General features: G+C 35.2%; 2 protein-coding genes across 7 annotated transcripts in view; one reads left to right on the top strand and one right to left on the bottom strand.

Moving 5' to 3' along the window:
- Positions 1-1245: 1245 nt before the first annotated feature.
- Positions 1246-18798, top strand: LOC111061601 (protein adenylyltransferase SelO). Of its 2 annotated transcripts, none has more exons than XM_022349301.2 (7): positions 1246-1955; positions 3047-3177; positions 3879-4084; positions 5935-6195; positions 7917-8277; positions 9189-9307; positions 18607-18798. In XM_022349301.2, the coding sequence occupies exons 1-7, from the start codon at positions 1438-1440 to the stop codon at positions 18727-18729; spliced, it is 1719 nt and encodes a 572-aa protein (XP_022204993.2). In that variant the 5' UTR covers positions 1246-1437; the 3' UTR covers positions 18730-18798. The 2 variants fall into 2 exon arrangements, with proteins under 2 accessions (XP_022204993.2, XP_039292976.1); XM_039437042.1 differs by having other exon boundaries at positions 1252-1955; positions 5935-6191; positions 7913-8277.
- A 920-nt stretch (positions 18799-19718) lies between these two features.
- Positions 19719-23040, bottom strand: part of LOC111061579 (armadillo segment polarity protein) — a 34960-nt gene continuing 31638 nt past the window's right edge. For all 5 annotated transcript variants that reach the window (XM_039437032.1, XM_039437038.1, XM_039437034.1 and 2 more), the window contains one exon: positions 19719-22108. In XM_039437032.1, the coding sequence (XP_039292966.1) occupies positions 21933-22108 (176 nt within the window). In that variant the 3' untranslated portion in view covers positions 19719-21932. The remainder of the gene's footprint in view (positions 22109-23040) is intronic.

Here is a 23040-nt window from a genome sequence, read left to right as displayed (position 1 = left end):
ACCTTAAAGATCTCTCAGAATAAAAGTTATCTCTTTAAGGTCTTTGTACCTAACGGTAATATGCCGCCGTTGTATTCCTGCCGCTGTATGCCTTCTCCGCTGCGCAAGTCCATTCCAAGTCGGAAGTAATCAATTCTGAACAGAGTATATAGATTACTAATCATATTTTATAATATGCACATTGTCAATAGGCATTCGCAATTTTGTCAACACAAAAATATTATCAATTCACAATCTAAATATATAATAACAAAAAACACATAGGCTACGGTAATATACAAAGCAAAACTTGACCTAAACAATCTGGTGTGGCGCACTCACACAACTTTCCTTGCCGTTATGAAAATTGATCACCTGACGCTAGTGTTCACGCGCATCTCAAGTCTACTTATAAACAAAGATCTGAGCCAGCTGGTGACAGGGCAATAACGCTGGAGACATACGAGGTCTGCTATCTCTTCATAGTGAATCATTTAATAGAATCAACAGTTGCCAACAGTTTGCAATTGGATAATCACATTTTCTCGAATTTCGAGCTTATTTTCAATTATAGGTGAAAATGTTACTGGACATTAATTGTAGAAATTTTCATGCTCAATCTTTTCCACTCGAAATTTTTTGTTTAAATTGTACCTATCTAAAGGTTTGATAATTGGGAATCTAAAATCAAACTTTGCATAGATGGGGCGGAGCTCCTGAAATTTTTACAGATTTGGGACTTGTGGCAGTTGATAGAACTCATCATTGACTATTTCAGGTATAAATTTGATCAAAATCGTTGGAGCCGTTTTCGAGAAAATCGCAAAAAATCCTGTTTTTGACATTTTTTCCATTTTAGCCGCCATCTTGAATTGCATTTGATCGAAATTGTTCGTGTCGGATCCTTATATTGTAAGGACCTTAAGTTCCAAATTTCAAGTCATTCCGTCAATTGGGAGATGTAAATTGGGAGATATCATGTACACAGACGCAAATACAGACCAATACCCAAAAACCACTTTTTTGGACTCAGGGGACCAATGGACCTTGAAACGTATAGAAATTTATGAATTGGGTACCTTAATTTTTTTCGGAAAGCAATACTTTCCTTACCTATGGTCACAGAATATATATGTATACTGTGCTATGGTAATAGGGCAAGGAAAGTAAAAAACAAAAACTACATTATTCATAAATTAATTTATCGACTGTGATGTCAGGGGTAAAATAAAAATCGATAGTACAGTCGACATCTCCAATGTCGACTCCACAGATGTCAAAATAAAAAAGTAAGGTTATGTAGGTCTAATTAAGAAGTGATATCTGTTAAATTACCCTGAATACATTTTGCAACAATGATTATTATTTAAAAAATTAATTGTAGGTAATTTTCACTTTCCTTATCAATATCAAAAAATTGTGTTAGTTATTTTTCTCAAGAGTTAAGGTTGTCTGTAGATGTACTCAATTACATTTGTTTTTCTTTCCGGTATTGTATCGAAATTTGGAGAAAAAAGTTTATCTGTTGTTTGTCAAAGTTGTTTTCATAATAATATCACAAAGTTATTCTTAAATGAATGTAAATACACAATGAGTACCGCTCCTAATTCGTGTAGATTGGTAAAAGATTTAAAAGAATGGGAATTCTCTCCTTCGAAACTTTTGAGTTTACCTTTAGATTCTATTGAGCAAAACTTTGTTCGAAGAAACGTAAAAAATGTCGTTTTCTCTCGAGTTGATCCTACACCATTGAATAATCCCAAACTGGTGTCGTTTTCTGAGAATGCTTTAACAAATATTCTGGACATGCATGAAGATGTTGCAAAAACAAAGGAGTTTGCTGAATTTGTCGCTGGGAACAATATTTTGAAAAGATCGGTTCCAATTGCTCATCGATATGGTGGCCATCAGTTTGGTTATTGGGCTATGCAGCTTGGAGATGGCAGGGCTATTCTGTTGGGAGAATACGTCAACAGGTTAGTCAAATTAATATCAATACCAATGGAAGCAGAACGTAAATTATGCTTAGCCTAGTGTAAACATTTATGGACATGAGAGCCAAACATCCTCAATAGTATACTTAATATTATGAGAAAAGCCTCAACACATACCGTATGCAGAAGTTAATGGAAATATAAAGAGCTATTTTATAACAAATCAATAGGAGATTAACTCATTTAAATATAGTACATAGCCTACTGTAAATTACATACCGTAATTTTTAAAAATACAAGAAAAAGGAATTAGGTATTGTATCATTTTCATAAATTTCTTGCAAATCTGATGAAATAATGTATTAGAACAACACCCCAATATAAGTTAAAGTTAGCTACAAAATCCTAATAATCATGGATTTCTAAATAAATTCGTACTACTTGTATGGTGTAATTTATATTGATTTATCTATGTCTCCTATTTCTCTCGACTCCTAACTTAGCAATATTGAGTAGGTTGGGTGTGTCGGCACAGTCCTCTCTGGTGTCGGGTTACATATCGTAACTGGTGTGGATTTTCAATAAACTCCCCACTTATCCGACACACCAAAATTGTCAACAGACTCGCATATTTTAAGTTAGCTCGTAAATGAATCTAAAATGAATTGTTGAAAATGTTTAGAATAGCTTATTAGCTAATTAGTTAGTGGTGGATCAAGGAGAAGCTTAATAATTTATTATAAACATAAATATTTATTTATACAAATACAATATCATTCTCAACAATGAATGATTGGGAAGGAACAGCAGACTTATAATAATAATAATAATTTGAGTATCTACCATATTATCTACATCCACTACAAGCCACATCACATAAATAGAATTAGAGTAACTTTGTACTTTTAGAGAATAAATACGGTACCGGTGGTATCCAAGTAGTGAATTTCAAAAGTACATTTCCTTTTTGACTCAAAGATAATAGATCTTTTGTTTAAATATTGTTGTGGTTTATAGAGTTGATACCGAATTTGGTAGCTACAGTTCAATTTTTTTTTCAAATATTGCCTGATTGTTGAAATCTTACAAATTTTCCCTCATTATAATTATTATTCATGAATATTCACTTGCAGTGCTGGAGAGAGATGGGAGTTGCAACTGAAGGGTGCTGGAAGGACACCTTATTCCAGGGATGGAGATGGCAGGGCTGTACTCCGCTCCTCAATCCGAGAATATTTGGCATCAGAAGCCATGTTTTATCTTGGTAAGAAACTAAACAAATTTTGAAATATTTTTCCCGTACTTGTAGGCTACTGAAATATTTTATCAAGGCTTCAACATTTCATTGACAACCCCATGATCAAGTAAAAACAATGTAGTTCTCAAGTTATTCCCAGTTGCTATTGTTTTGTTAGTTCTTTTTTAGTTATCCCAGTTGCTGGATAAAGTTGAATCACTTAGTTATAGCAACGTTGAGAGACTAGTTTTAGTTGTTTCGATCAATCGAAACTTGATCAACTCGATCGAAGCTGATTCGATCAATCTCAAGTGAAATGAAAATTCACTCAACTCAAATTAATATGATTTTACTAGAGATTAATAATGGTTCAACATAAAAACTAGTTTCTCGAATTTTCTCAAGTAAGTGGTTGGAAATTTCAATTCGACATGGATACTGAACACATCTTCATCACATCATTAGCTCATCACTAGGACTATAACACAGAAAGTGAAAAAGTTTTAAATTAATTAGATTTGATATTTGTAACAGAATTACAACTACTTACTCTTTGCTTGAATGCATTTGTGAAAATGACAAAATTGAAATTAACCAAGGAGCAAAATCCGTAGGAGTTTATCATCACTAATCATTCAACACTTTTTAACAAAGAATATCTGTACTAGATTAAAATATAAACTTCTTCCATAAAAAATTGGTTTTAAATTTTAAATAACTGTTTTCAGGTGTACCAACTTCGAGAGCCGGTGCTATAATAGTGTCCGATGATCTGGTGATGAGAGACCCTCTCTACGATGGACATCCAGTTATGGAGAAGACTGCCGTCGTGCTACGATTGGCTCAGTCCTGGTTTCGATTCGGGTCCTTCGAGATTCTAGCCAAAAATAATGAGATTGACATTCTAAGAGATCTTGTCAACTTCATAATAGAGGTAAAAATTTCATTTATTTTGCTAAAGGTGATATTCATATAGCTCCAGATTTGTGTTTGGAAAATGGGAAGGATGGTCATGATAGAAGATGAGTTCCTTTAGATGGATGAGTTCCAAAGTGATTCATAAAAACATAAATTATATTTAGCGGAGTTGTCTCCGGCTATTCGATGTAGCTCATAGACGTATATGGATATTTATTTAAATTCCAGGTCTTATTCAAATGTCAAGGGGAGTTTATAAACGTCTCAAGTGCCTATGGCGGAATTTTCAAGTGAAAAAATTCTTGAGGACCCAACAGGGGAAAGAACATGACTTTCTCAACAAAAATGCCAAATAACTATTATTGTGTCTTTAATTGTAAAAAATACTGGTATTGATTGCATAATGGTTAACTGCTTATAATTTCGTATTTCCTATTTCCAAACAGAATTCTATCATAGGGACAAAAGAAATAATCATTAACCGTCTACTTGGAATAGATGGCAATATTTATGTTAATAATCGTACCTGTAGCAGAACTTCTGCATTTCTGTTTACTTATCTCAGCTGCTACCGGTACATATAAATATTTTCATTTGTAAACCTGAACATTATGAAACTTAAATTTTGAATTGACTTTTAAAATTATATCGAACTACGAATGCTATAAATATAAACATACATAGCAACTGGCTGATAATGGCGTGACTTGAGTTATTTAAAACTTGAGTTGCTCTCTCAAAACATATAAAGTTGGATGCAGTTTTTCTTAAGCTGCGTTTACACCAAAGTTATTAACAAAATGTTAATAACTCAATCCTCATAGATTCGATTAGATTGAACATAACTTATCATAAACATTATTTGTATTAGTCAAGCTCCGTTTAATCTAATAGAATATATCCTATACTATTAAACGAGCAACTTCTGTTTATATGTTTGGATGTTTAGATGTTTGTATTGCACCGGATCTCGAAAACGGCTCTAACGATTCTTACGAAATTCAGAACATAGTAGGTTTATAATATAAAGATTCGATAGCACTAGGTCTCATCCCTGGAAAAAACTCGCTGAAGGACATTAAAAGGATAATTATTATTCATCTTTGGGAAAACAGCTGATAATAATTATTTCGTCGTCTGTTAATGATGGAAGTGAGTGAGCGAGTTCATGTGTGTGGGACTATGTCGAAATTATGACTCAGCTGTTGAACTTTTGTAATCATTCAATCAGGTACTTAGTGCCGGTTGAATAAAAGCCGGGTTATTTTCAATCCTGATTAATTCCAGTAGATCCTTCTTTTTGAAATGGTCTTCTCTGATTTGGTTTACATGAAGTTGATCAGGATTAAAATTTAACCTTTTGTGCAACTGGGCCTTTGTGAGGGAAATTTTTGCATTCCTCTGGGAATTAATCTCAATTTACAGTGATTAGATATAACATTTCTGTATGAATGTTATTATAATTTCTTCTTTCGTAATAGATTTATTATGCTTTTGTACTCCAGAGCGAAGCTCGGTCCCCGATATTAAGGATTGGTTATTAACATTTTGTTAATAAATTTGGTGTAAATCCAGCTTCAATTCTAGGTCATACCAACTACGAAAGACGTAAACTTCTGGGAGTTTCTCCGGTTACTAACGATCACACAGTTTGTTGACCTCGGTAGGTTAGCCTAGAAAAACTCCTGTTAATTCTGTATATCTTGTACATAGAACAAGAACTGGTTGAATGGGGATCATTGCTGAAATTCAGGAATGATAAGGTTTTGGAATGAATGTGACTGTAATGCCACCAACATCTACTCTGTTACTTATTCAACGTTTCATCAGTGATTACTTCTACACATGCCTTATTTTGTGTTGCAGGAACACTACCCAACCATAGACGCAAATAACGAAGACAAAGTAGTGGAGTTATTCAGTGAGATAACTCGCCTGAGCTTCGACCTAGTAGTGCACTGGCAGACCATTGGCTTCGTGCATGGCGTGCTCAACACTGACAACATGAGTGTTCTGGGAATCACCATAGATTACGGCCCGTTCGGTTTCATGGAGGAATACGATCCTCTCTACAAATCCAACGAGTCTGATCATGACAGAAGATACTGCTATACCAAACAAGAAGAGGTACGTTACAAGATACTGTTTATTGAAATGTATTTAGTTTATATTGATTTATATAGGGATACTTAATACTTTTTTAAGGAACTTTTTATTTATTTATTTATTCATACCGGTATGTTCTTTATCGGCAGATAGACTATCCTTTTGGATGTTCTGCCTTGCCGTATTACCCAATGTAATTTCCTATTTACACTGAAGTTTGAATGTTATATATTTGAAAGAACTATTAACCTGATTAGTAAATGTTATTTAGGAAGTGTCCTATACTTGAAAGTACAAATAAAGAGGAATATAAGTCTGATTTGTGTGAGTATATGAGTCTAATTGTACTTATATGACTCGAATTGAGTTAATGGAATAGATAGAGTTTTAGGAGGCTACCAAACAAGCAATCATACTCATATAATCTGAGTTGTTAGATTCTGAGGTAGACACTGAGAATCCGAGAAGATGCAACTACTCTTATGTGAATTATTTTGCACGAAAGAGTGAGTATTTAAACAATGAATCAATAAGCCAGATAAAATAGGAATCGAACTCATCACACGAGCACTGCATGGCACGGTAATGATTTGTTTTCAACCATCATTGGCCCCCGATAGCTTACGTATAATCACTACAAATAAAGAAATGTATAAATAATAGAGAAACTTGTACCTTATGGTTAACGTAGCTGAGTGGTATGAGTGGATTGAATGCTAACCTGGTTTGAGCCCTGTACTACCAAGATATTTTTCTTGAGCAACTTCCATGTTTTGTATGGCCAATGTTCCTGTTGGTCCCAGAAGCTTAAAACAGTCGTTAGCATCAGATGCCCTGATGAACAAATACGAAAGTATTTGGTGGAATTTCCTGATGAGTCTGCATGTGAGTTTGGATTGATTGAGTACTTTATTTATGTAGATTACAATATAATTATACTGGCTTATACACTTATATACAATAGCTTACAATACAGCAAAATTATAGATGAATTTACAAAATATAAATTAAGAAAATAATTATTGAGCTGTATATGATATGAAAAAAAGAAATTTGTAATAACTATAGATAGAATAGATAATATTGATATGCATCTACATAAATTGGCGGAGCTTTGGACATATCAGTGTCCATTCTTCGGAAAGAATATTCGAAGTATCCTTCCCACTAACTCTATACCAAACGGAGAGAGTGAAGAAGACAATACAGAAGTGGATTATGTTATTCATTAGGTGCGATCTGGTGAACTCACATCTCAGGTCTGAGCCAGACATATCGGTCATTTATATTCTGTTCATTCTTATTGTGAACACTACTGATAATGAATTTCACGTGGAAATGATAGGACGCCATAGTTGCCAATTCTCTTTTTCCAGTAGATAGCTGTAATTCAAATAGCTGTCATCCCGGTATATCTCATTATATAGTAGGCTATTGACTGTTAATAATGATCAATTATTATATCTCATATTCACCAAAACCATATATCTTTTCATAATTTAGATGGAAAATATTCTGGAAGTTCATTTATATTTCTTAATAGCCTACAAACGATTTGGTAACTGCGCGGACCTGGACAAAGTTTGAGCTATCTGCTTTGTATACTAATAAATAATAGACAAATATAGCAAACCAATATAAATCAGTGAATCTCAGTTTGGGTTAGTTGGATTTTTTCGAATTCTAGATAATTCTAAATTATTTACATCCTATAATAGCTGATCAAAAACTTTATTTTGCAGATAGTCTTGTACAACCTGATGGCCCTCTTCAGAGCGCTGAGGCCGTTGCTAACAGAGTCACAAACCGCACAGGTTGTGAAAATCTTGGAAACGGAAACTAAAAAATTAAGCCTAAAACTGAGCGAGGCCTTCTCGCAGAAGCTGGGTTTGAAGAATGGCGATGACAAACTGGTTGAGCTGCTATTCGACATGATGATTGACACAAGAACCGATTTCACAATGCTATTCAGGCAGATTGGTGAAACACCGTTGGAGCAACTGCGTCAACCCAAGTCGTGCAGTTGGGCTGTTCATAGGCTGGCTGCTCATGCCAGTTACCAACAGTTCTACAAGCAATATTCCAACAAACTAGAAAGCGATGGTAAGTGTTAATTTGCTAACATAGTAAGTAATAGCAATCCAAGAATCTCTCTCTTTTCTTCAGAGAATTAATAGTGATGAGTTATTTTTTTCAAAGTCATTGTCATAGTTATGTTTGAATTAAATTTCGAAAAACTAGAAAATTGAACACAAAATAAAAAATAAAGAGAAAATAGTGTAAAGTTTCAGCTATTTCGAATTATTTAGGAATGTCCAATTTCGTCAAGGAAAAACGTTTCCAATATTATAGAAATGAGAAAATGAAAACTAGGACTATTGTTATAAAAGCTGCGACTACGCCCCGTTTTGGAAAGCCACTTTTGTGACTCAGGCTGTTTAAAGTCTAGGACTTGGCTAAATCCCGAGCTCGGAAACCGGGCCTTAATTGTTTGCACCACTGGTACACTAAAACATTAATCGAGAAATAATTTCTTCTAGTCACTGTATCTGTGGTGATCTCGGTTCAGACTAGCCTTTTTAGATATATTCATTTTCACGTATATTACCAATAATATGACGGTTTTAATTCGAGCTCATAATAATCAACTATTTAATGAATTTTACCAAGTATAAACGGTATGATTATTCAACGATATGAGGATAATATGTGATTTTATAATTATGATGATTATTATTATTATTATTATTATTATTATTATTATTATATTATTATTATTATTATTATTATTCATATTGTGTTCTATATACGTTGAAGTTTGCACTTCCATTCTTGTAGATGCATATTCTTGGAATAAGTAAAATAATCGAATCAAGATAATCATATTGATGAATATCTCAACATGATCAAATAATATAGGTCATACATGTGTGTGAATTCTATTTTCTCAAATTTCTATCAATTTTTTTTTGCTACAAAATAAATATTCATGTTACAATGTTCAAATTTCATAGGAGTTACTGATGAAGAGAGAATGGATCAGATGAAAAAGCGGAATCCACGATACGTCCTTAGAAATTGGATGGCACAAGAAGCAATTGAAATGGCGGATAAGAACGATGACTTTACTGAGGTGAGATAGTCACTTAGCTTACTCTAATTTTCTCAATCGGTGAATACACTTGTAGATAATTTCTGTGAACACTTATTTGAACTTTCAATCACCTACTAGTCAGTGGATAAAGTTCCTTGTTAACTTCTTTAAATTCCTGTTTATTCATTAGAATCCACAGTCATGTATCATGTTCTTATTTATTACTATACTATTATTGGCTGTAATGCTCCCAAAGTCGAAGATGCTGAATGAAATAACGCTTCATTTTATGTACTTGGCGGTGTTCTTCTTGTTAGCCCACTAAATTTTTTTCGAGAAAATGCAGGTTTTCTTCATTTGGTCCAAACTCTTGGAGCTTTTTCCTCTGCAATTCAACGTTCCATATCTTGACCTACATTCTAAAATTGCCCTCCATTAGCACGTGAAGCTACTCATTTTTTCTAGTCCTCAATAAGCTTCATGGAGGGTCATATTTATTATAATTCCTTTGGTCAACAGAATCTTCCCTAAGTATGACATCCTCTCTACGAATCTTATTTTCATAGTTTCTTCAAGTTCGAATTTTTTAAATTGTTTTGAAATAGATCTTATCCATTTTAAAGGTATTCTTGAATTTAAAGAACTATATTTTTTGGATTGTAAATTGGAATATGTGATTAAAAAATGTGAAACTGACACATAACCTAGCTACCGGGTGATTATTTAGTCCTGTTACCCTATTTTTAAGAGGTTGGTAGCCCTACTCACTCAGTATACACAAGGCAGTGCGAGTTTATTATCCTTAGGCTGTGTAACATTTTGTGATGATTCCGGTCGTGTTATGAACAGAATGTCTTTTACCATAGAACAACGGGTTTTCATTCTGGAACAATATTTAGCTACGAAATCGTACGCGAGTGTAAAAGAAACATTTCAAAATAAATTTGTTGGTGTACCTCCACCAGAAAAAATGTAAATTTCTAGGTTAGCAAACCGATTTCGAGAGACAGGTAGTGTTTGTGACAGAAAATGTAGTGGTCGACCAACTGTCTTGACAGATGACGTTTTAGAGGATGTGAAAACAAGATTGATCAATTCTCCACGGAAAAGTTTACGAAAACTTTCCTCACAAGTTTGTCTATCATATTCAAGTGTTCAGAAAGCTGCTAAAAAATTAAATATGTATCCGTATCGCGTACGATTAGTCCAAGAGCTTCATCCTCCGGATTTAAACAAGCGATTGCAATATTGCCGTTGGTTTAGGTCATTCGTAAATGATAACGGAATCGAATCTTTGAACACAGTGTTCTTTAGTGACGAAGCTTGGGTTCATCTAGACGGTTATGTGAACAGTCAAAACTGTCGAATTTGGGCAACTGAAAATCCTAACGCTGTTCAGGTAAAATCTTTACATCCTGCAAAAATTGGTGTGTGGTGTGCGATATCTCGTCAGCGTATAGTCGGACCCATATTCTTTGAACAGACTGTAAATGGTGAAGTGTACAGGAATAATGTGCGTCAATTTGTGGCTCTACTGGAACCTCAAGAAAGATATTGCTGGTTTCAACAAGACGGCGCTACCTGTCACACGTCTCGAGAAACCATGGATTTTCTGCAAGAGTTCTTTGGTGATGGAATAATAAGCAAGGGTTTATGGCCTCCAAGGTCTCCAGACCTCACATCCCCTGATTACTTTTTGTGGGGCTACATTAAGTCTGAGGCCTTCAAAAACAATCCTCACGATATTGGTGAACAGAAAGCCAATATTACAGACTTAATCACGAATATTTCCAATATAACTCTGAAAAAGGTTTCTGCTAATATGGTGAAAAGAGTCCGAGCGTGTATAACCTCAAAGGGTGGACATTTTGAGCATATGGTGTAATAATTAAGTAACTAAGAAATGTGAGTAATAAAATATCAATTTTCTTTTGTAAATAACAAATACAATTTTTTATTAATACCCAAATTTCCGTTTATAAATTACATCAAAAATTGGGTAACAGGACTAAAAAATCATCCTGTACATTTGGACTGTTCTATAAATTAGAATTGAAACCGTTTTGGCCTGAGGTACTTTCCTGAAAGTTGTGTAATTCAAATAAATGGATCTTGACGGATAAATCAATATTGGATATTGATTGATAATAAATGAATATTATTTTTTCTCATTTCTGTTGCTATATAGTCTTTGTAAGTTTTCATTCAATCTCCGCCCAAAAATCTTTATAATTTTTGGTCCGGCCAGAGCATTCAAATTGTAGCGCCAAATCCCAGACTACAGTTCTGCCAATAGCAGGTTTGTTGGCACCACTGCCGACTGTCCAGCTGTTTTGGCTTGAGAAAAAAGGCCCCAGTCATCTTGTTTTTCGTCAGTCGTTCAGTTTGTCTTGTTTTGTCACCCCGTTGTCTTGTTGCAAGACCGAATTTGTATTTGTAATGTAATTTCGTTCGGAAATTTCTTATAATTGATTGTTTAAGTGTCGTGTGTGTGAATTGAGTATAACAGCGTAAATAGTGTTAAATTGAATTAGTTTGAATCGGATTTGAATTTATAAAGAATCAGTTTGAGCTTTGTTCAAACACAGTACAGAGCCTGCAATTTGAACGTGAAAAGGCTGCCCGGAAGCAAACCTGTCTTTTTCCCAGATTTCTTCCCACCTGAATCTGACCAAAACACCTAATAAAGGCTTCGAAGGGCAAGTAGACAAAATTGGATTATCTGGTGAGTTTTTGCTCCCTTTTTTATTGTTCATTAATGCAGAGTTTAACTGTACCAATAACCTGGCTCAAATTGAAGATTAAATTTTGCTCCTTGTTTGTATTTGATAATTTGAATAGTAAATTACAGTCCTCTAGTAGCTCTAGCCTGAGCTTTGTTCAGAACATTTCTGGGCCTCCGAACCGTGATGAATTTAAATTTGTAATTTGTTGATTAATTCACACACATTGGATTTAAGCAGTTTTGTATTTGTCCAATGTTGGCATGTTGAGAATGGTCTGATCCATGCTCAACTTAGTTTGTTGTAGCCTTGTTCTAAGAGCAAGGTTTCTTGTCAATTTGTATTTGTCTGAAATTAAATTTATTTCAGTTAAAATTGTATTTTTTCTGAAACTAGGCTCATTGTGCTATTTTTCTCAGGAATTTGTTTGTTTGTTGGAATTTTGTATTGTCCTTTTTTATACATGTTAGTGAAGGTTAATCACCAGCATGAATTTGTTTGTTCAATTCAACAAGTTATCGTTTGTTTGTGAGTTGTTGGAAGAACATTATCTAATCATATAGTTTTGTCTTCAGCAGTAACTTATCTTGTTAATTGATAATCAAAGTTTAACTTGATAACTTACTAGTCGTGATTCTTCCTTCCATCTAGTTTTGAACTCATTCTTGTTTTATTTGTCTGTTGTTTTGTATTCGGGGCTGAATTGTTTTGTGTATGAGTTCAAGATGGAGGAAAAATTACAGAAACAAATCAGGGTTCATCGCGCTAAACTGGAACAATTGTATGCCAGATTGCAAAGGATTTATGAACTGTCTAAAAATATCTCTGATCCAAAGGTTGCTGAGCAATTTTTAGTCTTGTATCCTCGGGTGTCTCAGACCATTTCGGATTATGAAAAGACAGAATTAGTGGTTAATGAGTTGGAACTTGAGTTGAATAAAGACCATGTTGTAGCATTCAACGACTCACATCTAGATCTGTTTCAGTATATTGAAGTAGCGGCTAACACTCTCAAACAGAGAGAGGCGACTGATGCTATTACTCAATCTTCGGCAGCTTCAGCAGCTAGTGCACAGCCGGTCGTGTCCGAATCGGTACTGCCTAAAATCGACCTTCCGAAATTTGATGGGAACCAGACTCAATGGTCGGTGTTTTATGAACTATTTAAGGCATTGGTACATGACAACAAGAGTTTGAACGATCAGCAGAAGGTCCAATATCTTGTAAGTAGACTTACTGGACAAGCAGCAAATATTTGTCGTCATTTGCCACCATTGGCTAACAATTATCAAATAATTTGGCAGGCATTATTGACCCGCTATAACGATCCACGGGCGCAAGTCGATGCCTATTTCAAACAAATTTTTGAATTTCGTCCAATAAAATCAGAATCAAAGGCAGGTTGTATTGCGATTTTGGATGGGTTTTGCAATCAATGCAGTGAAGAGATTGCGACTCACTGATTTGTCAGACTCGATATTCCTCTATCATGGCTTGAGATTGCTGGATCCAAGTTCTCGTAGAAATTTTGAATCGGCCGTCCGTGACAAGGCTATGCCAACTTATACCGATTATGTCAAATTCATTGAAAAGCAAATTAAGACTCTTCCTTCTGATGAGAAACAGGCTGAATCGTTTAATATGAGGCACAAAAAGGATAATAAATCAAAGGTGTTTGTGGTTCAATCTAATGATTCATCTAACGATGCATCTAGTAAAAATCCCAATTGTCTGAAGTGCTCAAAACCGGGTCATCGGTTAGTAGATTGTGCAAGTTTCTTGAAAATGACTCCTTGGGATCGTTATTGTTTGATTAAAGGAAAGTTTTGTTGTTTTCGTTGTCTTGATGTGGATCATTTGAGTAGAGATTGTCGTAGTAAAACTCAGTGTGCTCAATGTCGAGAATCTCATCATTCTTTATTGCACTTTTCCAGATCAAGTTCCAATGAAGGTGTTGCGTCCTCGTCGAACTCCAAGGCAGGTGGCACATCACCTATTAGTTGTTGTTCTACATCCAACGATGTAGAAAATTCGACCGTTGTGTTGTCGACCGTCACTGCACATGTTCGAGATTGTAATGATCAGCTTTGTGATGTTCGTTTCTTGATTGACACCGGGAGTCAGTGTCATTTTGTTACAGCCAAATTGTGTCGGCGTTTGAGACTACCATTCCAGCCCATGAAAACCGTTGTTCGTGGATTCGGTGGTGGTACTAGTGAAGTTCGAGGTCGTACTTGTGTGTCGATTCAGTCGAAGTTGGATCCTACCGTCAAGTTTTCGATGGATGCCACAGTGGTAGATAAAGTCATCGACAAGTTGCCTTCTTGTGAAATCGACAGATCCAAACTTCATCATCTTGAAAATCTCACACTGGCTGACGACAAATTCTACCTTCCTAGTAGAATAGATGGCATCATTGGTGCGGAGTTAGTTCCTCACTTGCTACGTGGGAGTCCTAGTATAGGTGAATCGCACGAATTGATGACTGTTAATAGTGTCTTTGGTCACATTCTGATGGGGAGAGCGCCGATTCTCACTTCAACAACGAATGTGTCGAATTGTTTTACAGCCATCTGTAGTCCATTCGTTAGTAGTCCATCGTTGGATAGTTTTGTGGAACGTTTTTGGGAGTTGGAATCGTGCCCTGCACCAAGCTGTCAACTGAAACCGGAAGAGTTGGAGTGTGAGGTAAATTTTCGGAAGTCTGTACATCGTGTGAATTCTGGTCGTTTTGTTGTTGCCTTGTCATTTGCGGAGCCGCCCAGCAGCTTGGGAGATTCGTATGCTGTCGCCGAACGCAGACTGCTGACTTTGGAGAGACGACTAGAGCTTGACAGCAATACTCGTATTTCATATCATGAAATATTGATCGATTACCTACGTCAGGGTCACATGTCGTTTGTAGCAGATCAGACAGACCGAGGTGGTTACTACATACCGCATCACGCCATCGTGAAAGCAAGCAGCACTACCACGCCCATCCGAATTGTATTTGATGCTGGTTCCAGAACATCATCGGGTTTGTCATTGAACCAGGTTCTTCATGCTGGTCCCAAATTGCAGACTGACATTTTTGTTTTGTTAGTTAATTTTCGTTTGTTCCCAATCGCACTAACTGCCGACATTAAACAAATGTATCGACAGATATTAGTGGAGGATTCCTGCCGTCGTTATCAGCGTGTATTGTGGAGATTTTCGCCGGAGGATCCGATCGAAATTTATCAGCTCAATTGTGTTGTTTTTGGTGTTTCAAGCTCTCCATATTTGGCGCTTCGCACCGTCCACCAGCTTGTAGAGGAGGATGGAAATCGTTTTCCAGCAGCCAAGGCGAGAATACCAAGAGACATGTTCATGGACGACTTAGTCACATCTGTCGCCACAGAGTCAGAGGCCGCGGAGCTGTATCGTCAGTCCAAGCAGCTGTTTGAGGGAGGAGGTTTCTCGCTCACAAAGTGGACTTCAAATTCACCATCAATGTTGGAGAAATTCTCGGAGGAAGAGAAATCGTTTTCGTACAAGGATTTCGAAGCAGACAACTCCTTGGCTATCTTGGGATTGAATTGGCAACCTAGTACTGATCTGTTTCAGTTTTCAGTCAAGAGTGGTGAGGTCGTCGCTACTAAGCGTTCTATTCTGTCAGTGATGGCTCGTATCTATGATCCACTTGGTCTCTTGTCACCGTTTACATTATTTCTAAAATGTCTTGTCCAGAAACTGTGGAAATTAGGAGTGGATTGGGACGAGAAGCCGCCTGAGTCTATATGCACTCTTTGGGAGAATTGTCAAAAAGAGTTGCCTCTATTATTGAAATTTGCTGTTCCACGTCACGTTGGTTTGTTTCAGGATTCTCACATCAGTTTGATTGGTTTTTGTGACGCATCATTGTCTGGTTATGGTGCAGTTATCTATGTGAAGTCGCAGAAGGAGAGCGAGGAGCCAAGAGTTGTATTATTGTGTTCAAAGTCCAAGGTAGCACCATCTAAAGTTGTTTCAATACCTCGTTTGGAGTTGTGTGCGGCACTCTTGTTGGCAGAACTCATGAATTCAGTAGTCACTATTATTAGTGAACGTTGTCATGTGTCTCGTATTGTCGCACTCTCTGATTCTACAGTCACCTTGTGTTGGATTAATGCTCCATCCGCGAAATGGCAAACTTTTGTTGGTAATCGCGTCGCAAAAATACAGGATTCTTGTATACAGGAGTGGATGCATGTTGCCGGAATTGAAAATCCCGCTGACTGTTTGTCTAGAGGTTTATCACCAGTTGAGCTTGTGAACTTTCCGTTGTGGCTCTCAGGTCCATCATGGATAGCAGAGGACGAATGCGATTGGCCCGTCCGAACTCAAATGTAAGAGATCGTGGATCCACCGGAGGCGAAAAAACCGTCAGTGTTGACAGTCACAAAATCTCCTGATTGTAACAGCAATGCAGTATATTCATTGATTGGTCGTTGTTCGGATTATGGTCGTCTTTTGAGAATTGTAATTCTTGTTCTCAAATTCTTACGAATCTTACCCCAATCAGAAGAATCAGATTTCGATGTTGCTGAGAGGTATCTATGTAAAGTGGTACAGAAGATACATTTTTCATCTGAATTTGTGCAATTAGAGAAGGGAGAGGATTGTTCTATGCGCCTACGTCGCCTGTCTCCATTCATTGATAAAGTGTGATTCGCGTCGGCGGTCGTTTGTCTCATGCTGGACTGGAATTTGAGACTTGTCATCAGATGATCTTACCAAAATCCGACGCTTTCGTATCGATGTTAATTGATTACCATCACAAGAATAATTGTCATGCTGGACCTTCGTTATTGTTGTCCTTGATCAGACAGAAATTCTGGATACTGTCTGCTCGCTCTATTATTCGTATTTGTGTCTTTAAGTGTAATTGTTGTTTCCGTGTTCGACCTAGTAATAATGAAATTATATCCACTCCCAACTCAATAGTTGTGGTGATTGTTGCATTTTTTCTTTTGTGTGTTGTTTTTTGGTGTTGGTGTTTTGTTCTTTTTGTCATGTCTGGATTTTTCCCTTCCTTGGTTTTTTCAGTTTTGTAACTTGGCTGAAAAATAGTTTTTCAGAGGCGGGGGTATGGTCCGGCCAGAGCATTCGAATTGTAGCGCCAAATCCCAGACTACAGTTCTGCCAATAGCAGGTTTGTTGGCACCACTGCCGACTGTCCAGCTGTTTTGGCTTGAGAAAAAAGGCCCCAGTCATCTTGTTTTTCGTCAGTCGTTCAGTTTGTCTTGTTTTGTCACCCCGTTGTCTTGTTGCAAGACCGAATTTGTATTTGTAATGTAATTTCGTTCGGAAATTTCTTATAATTGATTGTTCAAGTGTCGTGTGTGTGAATTTGAGTATAACAGCGTAAATAGTGTTAAATTGAATTAATTTGAATCGGATTTGAATTTATAAAGAATCAGTTTGAGCTTTGTTCAAACACAGTACAGAGCCTGCAATTTGAACGTGAAAAGGCTGCCCGGAAGCAAACCTGTCTTTTTCCCAGATTTCTTCCCACCTGAATCTGACCAAAACACCTAATAAAGGCTTCGAAGGGCAAGTAGACAAAATTGGATTATCTGGTGAGTTTTTGCTCCTTTTTTATTGTTCATTAATGCAGAGTTTAACTGTACCAATAACCTGGCTCAAATTGAAGATTAAATTTTGCTCCTTGTTTGTATTTGATAATTTGAATAGTAAATTACAGTCCTCTAGTAGCTCTAGCCTGAGCTTTGTTCAGAACAATTTTTCTTTCCTCTTTTTTCGATATAGGTATTATTATAATCACTAGAAAATTGTATTTCTCATATAATCGGTCTATAAATATGCCAACTGAATGAAGCATTGCTTTCGGGCAACCATAAGTTTAATAAATTCAACTTCCAACCAACCCATTACCATAGAGAAAAGATAGCATAAGAAGGTATCCCATGTTATAGGTCGTTCGTTCCAAATTTCAAGCCAATTGTTAGTTCCGTCCTATTACTGTCGGCTACTGTCTAATATTACTGTTTTGGCCGGGCAAGAGTGTAGGAACGGTACAGTTTCAAAGACTACCAGCGTTACATAGCTTCATGAAGAAAAACTACTGGGACTATCGGCTTGAGTTAACAGTGAAATTTAAAACATAAACGCCCCCCTCTGGTTAATTGGAGATCCCCTACACATGCCAGCTTTCCATTTTGCAATACCCTCCTTCCACGATGCCGTACATACCAACTCCTACTTGTACAAGTATGTGCCCACTTGATACAGTAAGTAGGTAGATTTTTTTGTTCACTGCTTAATGCAGTAACGCAAATTAGAAAGATTCAATAATTGCACGTATGATGAAAATTAAAACAAACGAAAAACGAATATAATTAATGATGAAAAATGTAACTTACATGTAATTTAGTAAGAAGGCTGCGCTTTTATGTTCTGGAAAAATTATGTTGGTATTTTTATTTATTCATTTCATTTGGGGGTCACGCCCCCCTGGACTTTCTTCACCCCCCCCCCAGGTTGAGAACCCCCACCCTATACCATGGGATATCTTCTTATGCTATCTTTTCTCTATGCCATTACTGATACTACAATCCATCCAAATTGTCATTTACGTTTTGTATGTTTCAGGTAAACCGACTCCTGAGAGTTCTGTCGAATCCGTTTGTGGAGCTAGCAGAAGCTGAAGAGAGAGGGTACGCACAACCTCCACCTAACTGGTCGAAACAACTTAAACTTAGCTGCTCTAGTTAAATTGTAAAAGAATATAATAAAGCTGTATTATAAAAAAGTGATATAATAAATATTTTAAGTGATATAGTATATGATTATATGATTCATTCATATTTACTTATTCATTCTAATTAGGAATGTATGATACACTGCTTAAACATCTTCATGAAGATTGCGCAAGAACTCTAATAAACTAATTTTGAATAGTTTGCGGTAAAACCTGAGAATCTTCTACAACAAATGTATGGATGTAGTTGGCAACAGTGATCACTTGTCCTTACTGTAACATTGCTTGGAAATTGTGTTCAATTCAGTCATTGAAAAATTACCTTCAGTCAGCGATAGTTAATATCGAGGTTGACCTATAATGTAAAACCTTGTTTAGTTGAGTTTATCCTATAGCTATGAAAGAACTATGACGTATAGCGGCGGTGAAACCCCTTTAAAATCCTCCTTAATATAAATTACTCGGTAAGACGATTTTTTCATTGAGATTATGATAATTCAGGTAGTTTGTTTTGTTTCTTTAAAATAATGGACTATCACAGTTATTCTTTCATAGTTTTTATTGGTAAGGGAACTACCAACGAAGTTCGAATTATGATATTAGAACTTGATGATCGTACAATGAAGAAGAATCGCATCACGGTAAGAAATAATATAGGAGGGAAATTGGGCTATTTATGGCACATAATGCTCAACAATTTTCTAACCAAAATACCAATCTAGGTACTTTCCCAAATCAATAACTTTGTTCCAATGCTTACCTTGCGTAAAAACTGAAAACGTTTCATGAATTAATTTCTTCATATATATTTCATTTCTTCTACCATCGTAGGTTTTTGATACATTGGAATTGCGATTGAATTCCTTCAACTTCATTTTTCAATATCCATTCTCAAAACAACGGACAAGCCATCAGCTTATGAAGTAGTGTTCGTCATCAATAAATCTAAACCATGCAAACTCTGAAATCAAAGAATATAAGAAAAATGAAAATAAATCACCAATATGAATGAATTTCTAATATTTTATTAAAAAACGTTACATGACATTACTGCACTAGAATAATAATTTATCTTACATAATAATAAAAGAGTTCACACTCAATATAAGTCAAGTGTATACACCGTAGTTGAATTTATAATATGAATGAAAAAAATGAACTATCACATTAACAATTACACCTAATACATAATAATTATTTTCTTCAGACTATCCACTATCATAGATCAATAGAAGTAATTAACATTAAGTGAATAAAACCCTTTTGCAAGATCTACTTGCATGAATTTACTTTTCATGAATTTGCACCTCGGACTGTTGTAGCTATATTTACAGTTACACACATATGAACGTATAAAATGTTAAGAGAGAAATTTTCTACCAATTAATTATTTTCAACAGATTAAAAACTAACTAAGGAGATCCCTGCAACTAAATGTTATGTTAGTTACATGCATGCAATTTCATAATGATAACTCACAATGCAATCTTATTAATGTTGAATCAAATGCGCTTACTCTTTAGACAGTATTTCAAGGTTTGAATTTCTTCTTTTTGAACTGGTCCCAGGAAAATATTTCTGTGTGACCAGTCATAGTTCGTATAATAATCATTAATGTATTATTATAGGAGTTAATTTTATTAATTATTGCTTGAATTTTATTTTTTTAAATGTTTTTATATTAATCAATCAATATTGATTGCAATGAGTTTTGATGAACAGAAAAATAAATATAAATCGAACATGTAAAAATGTTAGAGGGTCGAATGGAGGGTATATTATTGGAAAATTGGACAAATCTTCTGTCCGAAGCCATTTCATTGATAAAATCTAAATCAAAATGATAAATAGTTGACGATCATCTATTAATTTATTTGGAAACTTGCAGTCAAACATTTTTCCAAAAAGGAATGTGAGTATACAATACTAGAATATTAGACACAACTCGATTTAGTATTAAATACCATTCGGAAACATTTCAAGACAATAACCAGGTCTATTTCTAATGTAACGTTATAAATTCACTAACCTTTTTTATAACATTGATGTTTTTAGAGTATTCAATACTCAATATTTTACAGTAAGGTAATATATTAAATACACAATTCTGAAGGGTTGGCAAACATTAATCCTTTAGACTATTATTTTATAATTGTTGTAACGTTTTGTTATGTAATACTTTGATACTTAAACACAAAACTGAAATTCTATTAGTACTAATAAATAGAATCAACTGATGATACGAATAGTGCACCAAATTCATTATATAATTGTTCTAGTACCCTGAAATGCCATGTGCACTTAGATTCGACAGATTAGCCAAATAATAATAATAATACAGAATACAATATCAGTTTTGCGAACATTTCTATTTGTTCAAGATAAAGTACCTTAAAGCATTAATATCGATGATAGTGTTTTTTCAGGTAGAACCAGGGAAAGAAATATCAATTTCCCACAATGCACTGATAAGTTAAGTACGAACTTATTATTTATTTATTTACTCTTACCCAACACGAATAGCCATCATATGGACCCTATTGGCTAGTTCAACTAGAAATTATCATTTATAATAATTATTTGTTTGTATACTGATGAAATCTACATGAAACAATATTTGATTAAATCAGAAGTATAAACAAAAAATGATATATTAGTGCTTGAAATTTCAAGAAAAACATTTATTGTTTCAGTGTAATCAACGGTTGTTGAAAACAATGTACCTCATTGACGAGAAAGTCAAAACACGAACCTGAGTCAATTTATGCAACAAATGTTTGTGTTGTCCAAACCTCATACGTTGTAAAAAATAATTTTAAACCTAACTTCCATTTATCTTATTGAGAGTATCAGCCATAGAAATCTAAAGCTGGATTACACCAACCAGGATCAACTAAACTGGATCAATTGATCATACCTTTTTAGCATTGTGCTAATCTCAATAATTGATGTCCCTTGATGAAACCCAGCATTAAAGTATGAAAATAGCTTCAAATATTATCCATCTCAAGAAAACTGAATAAGCATAGTAAACCTACTTCAAATATCAGTTGTTTTATGAGAATATCGTTTCAGAGATGGGTGCCGGCGCTGTTACTGTACTGTTTTTAGTCGTTGATGCCAGGCGATGTCAAAGTGGTGTGTTGAGTGGTGATACCAGGCGCTGTTGCTGTACTGTGTTTAGTAGGGGGATATCATGAGTAGTAGGAGGTACTGTTTATAGATCAGTGTCATACCAGGCAGCAACCTGGTTATTGTCTTGCGGTGGTTGGGGGAGTTCATCGAGATGATCGAAATCGAGATCGGCGCCCACCTCCATAGGACTGTAGTTGGAGTCATGCTGCGAGCCCAGATCTAGACCTTGCATTGAGTCTACTGGTATCTGGTCATAACCTGTTCCAAAAACACATCAATAATTTATTTAGTATATCAAAGTTTTCACACATTTTCTACATTAATTGAATTTGGCTAAATTCTGGAAGAATAACAATTGAATTTTGAAAAAGAAACATCTTCAGTCAAAAGGATTGTAGTTCTATTCTTTACTATAACATATTTTCAAATTCAAATTAGTTTATTCATAAAAAATTACCTATATACAAAATATAACAGTGTTATGGATTATATGAATAGTCTCCCTGCATGGATGATTTGTCTGTGTGCTGGGAAAACTTTTACTTTGGTTGGAATACTAATAAAAACATGAAGCATTTATAAACATTTGTAAAAAACCAGCATGGTCAAAAATACTTTCAGTTCTACTCAATATTCAAATCAACAAATGAATGGATGCACAGATAAACAATTTTGAAAGTTTTCCCCCAAAATCAACAACCCTGAACAACAAGGAATCGACAATTGTGGTTTGTTCATTCCGTTGGGCTCATTATTTACAGGAGACCCAATATATTTTTAGATGTATACCACGTTCTTTCTTTTAGTTGTAGATGAGTATATATAAACTATAGTGAGGTCTACGTTACAATGGCAGTGGATAAAGATAGAAGAACAGCGTTGCCTATTCTCCGCCTTAATTGTATTTCTACACTGTCAAAAACAGAGTTGGCATCGTTGCGGAGCTAGAAAATGATAGAACTACCTGCTTTGTCAAATGATATTCAAGGATAGCAACATCAAAGTTGATCAAATACTGTCATTATAACGTGGACCTCACTATAGTGAAATTTTTCAATGTAATAAATTTCAGGTTTTGATCAGAAGATCTGATCGAATTAAACTAACCAACGAATCTTTTTAGGAATAATCTAGAGTACAATATCTATATTTCATCAAAAAGATACTATCAATAATTTAGTTGACATTTT

Source organism: Nilaparvata lugens, chromosome 10 (assembly GCF_014356525.2).
Source record: "Nilaparvata lugens isolate BPH chromosome 10, ASM1435652v1, whole genome shotgun sequence".
Lineage (NCBI taxonomy): Eukaryota > Metazoa > Arthropoda > Insecta > Hemiptera > Delphacidae > Nilaparvata > Nilaparvata lugens.
Note: the sequence above shows the minus strand (reverse complement) of the source record. Positions and strands in the feature narration are given on the sequence as shown.

Bases quoted from the DNA above. Each gene is read 5' to 3' on its own strand.
- LOC111061601 (XM_022349301.2), top strand. From the start codon at position 1,438: ATGTACTCAATTACATTTGTTTTTCTTTCCGGTATTGTATCGAAATTT. The intron at 3,178-3,878 runs GTAAGAAACTAA...AACTGTTTTCAG, and splicing joins AGAAGCCATGTTTTATCTTG to GTGTACCAACTTCGAGAGCC. The intron at 6,196-7,916 runs GTACGTTACAAG...TTTATTTTGCAG, and splicing joins GCTATACCAAACAAGAAGAG to ATAGTCTTGTACAACCTGAT.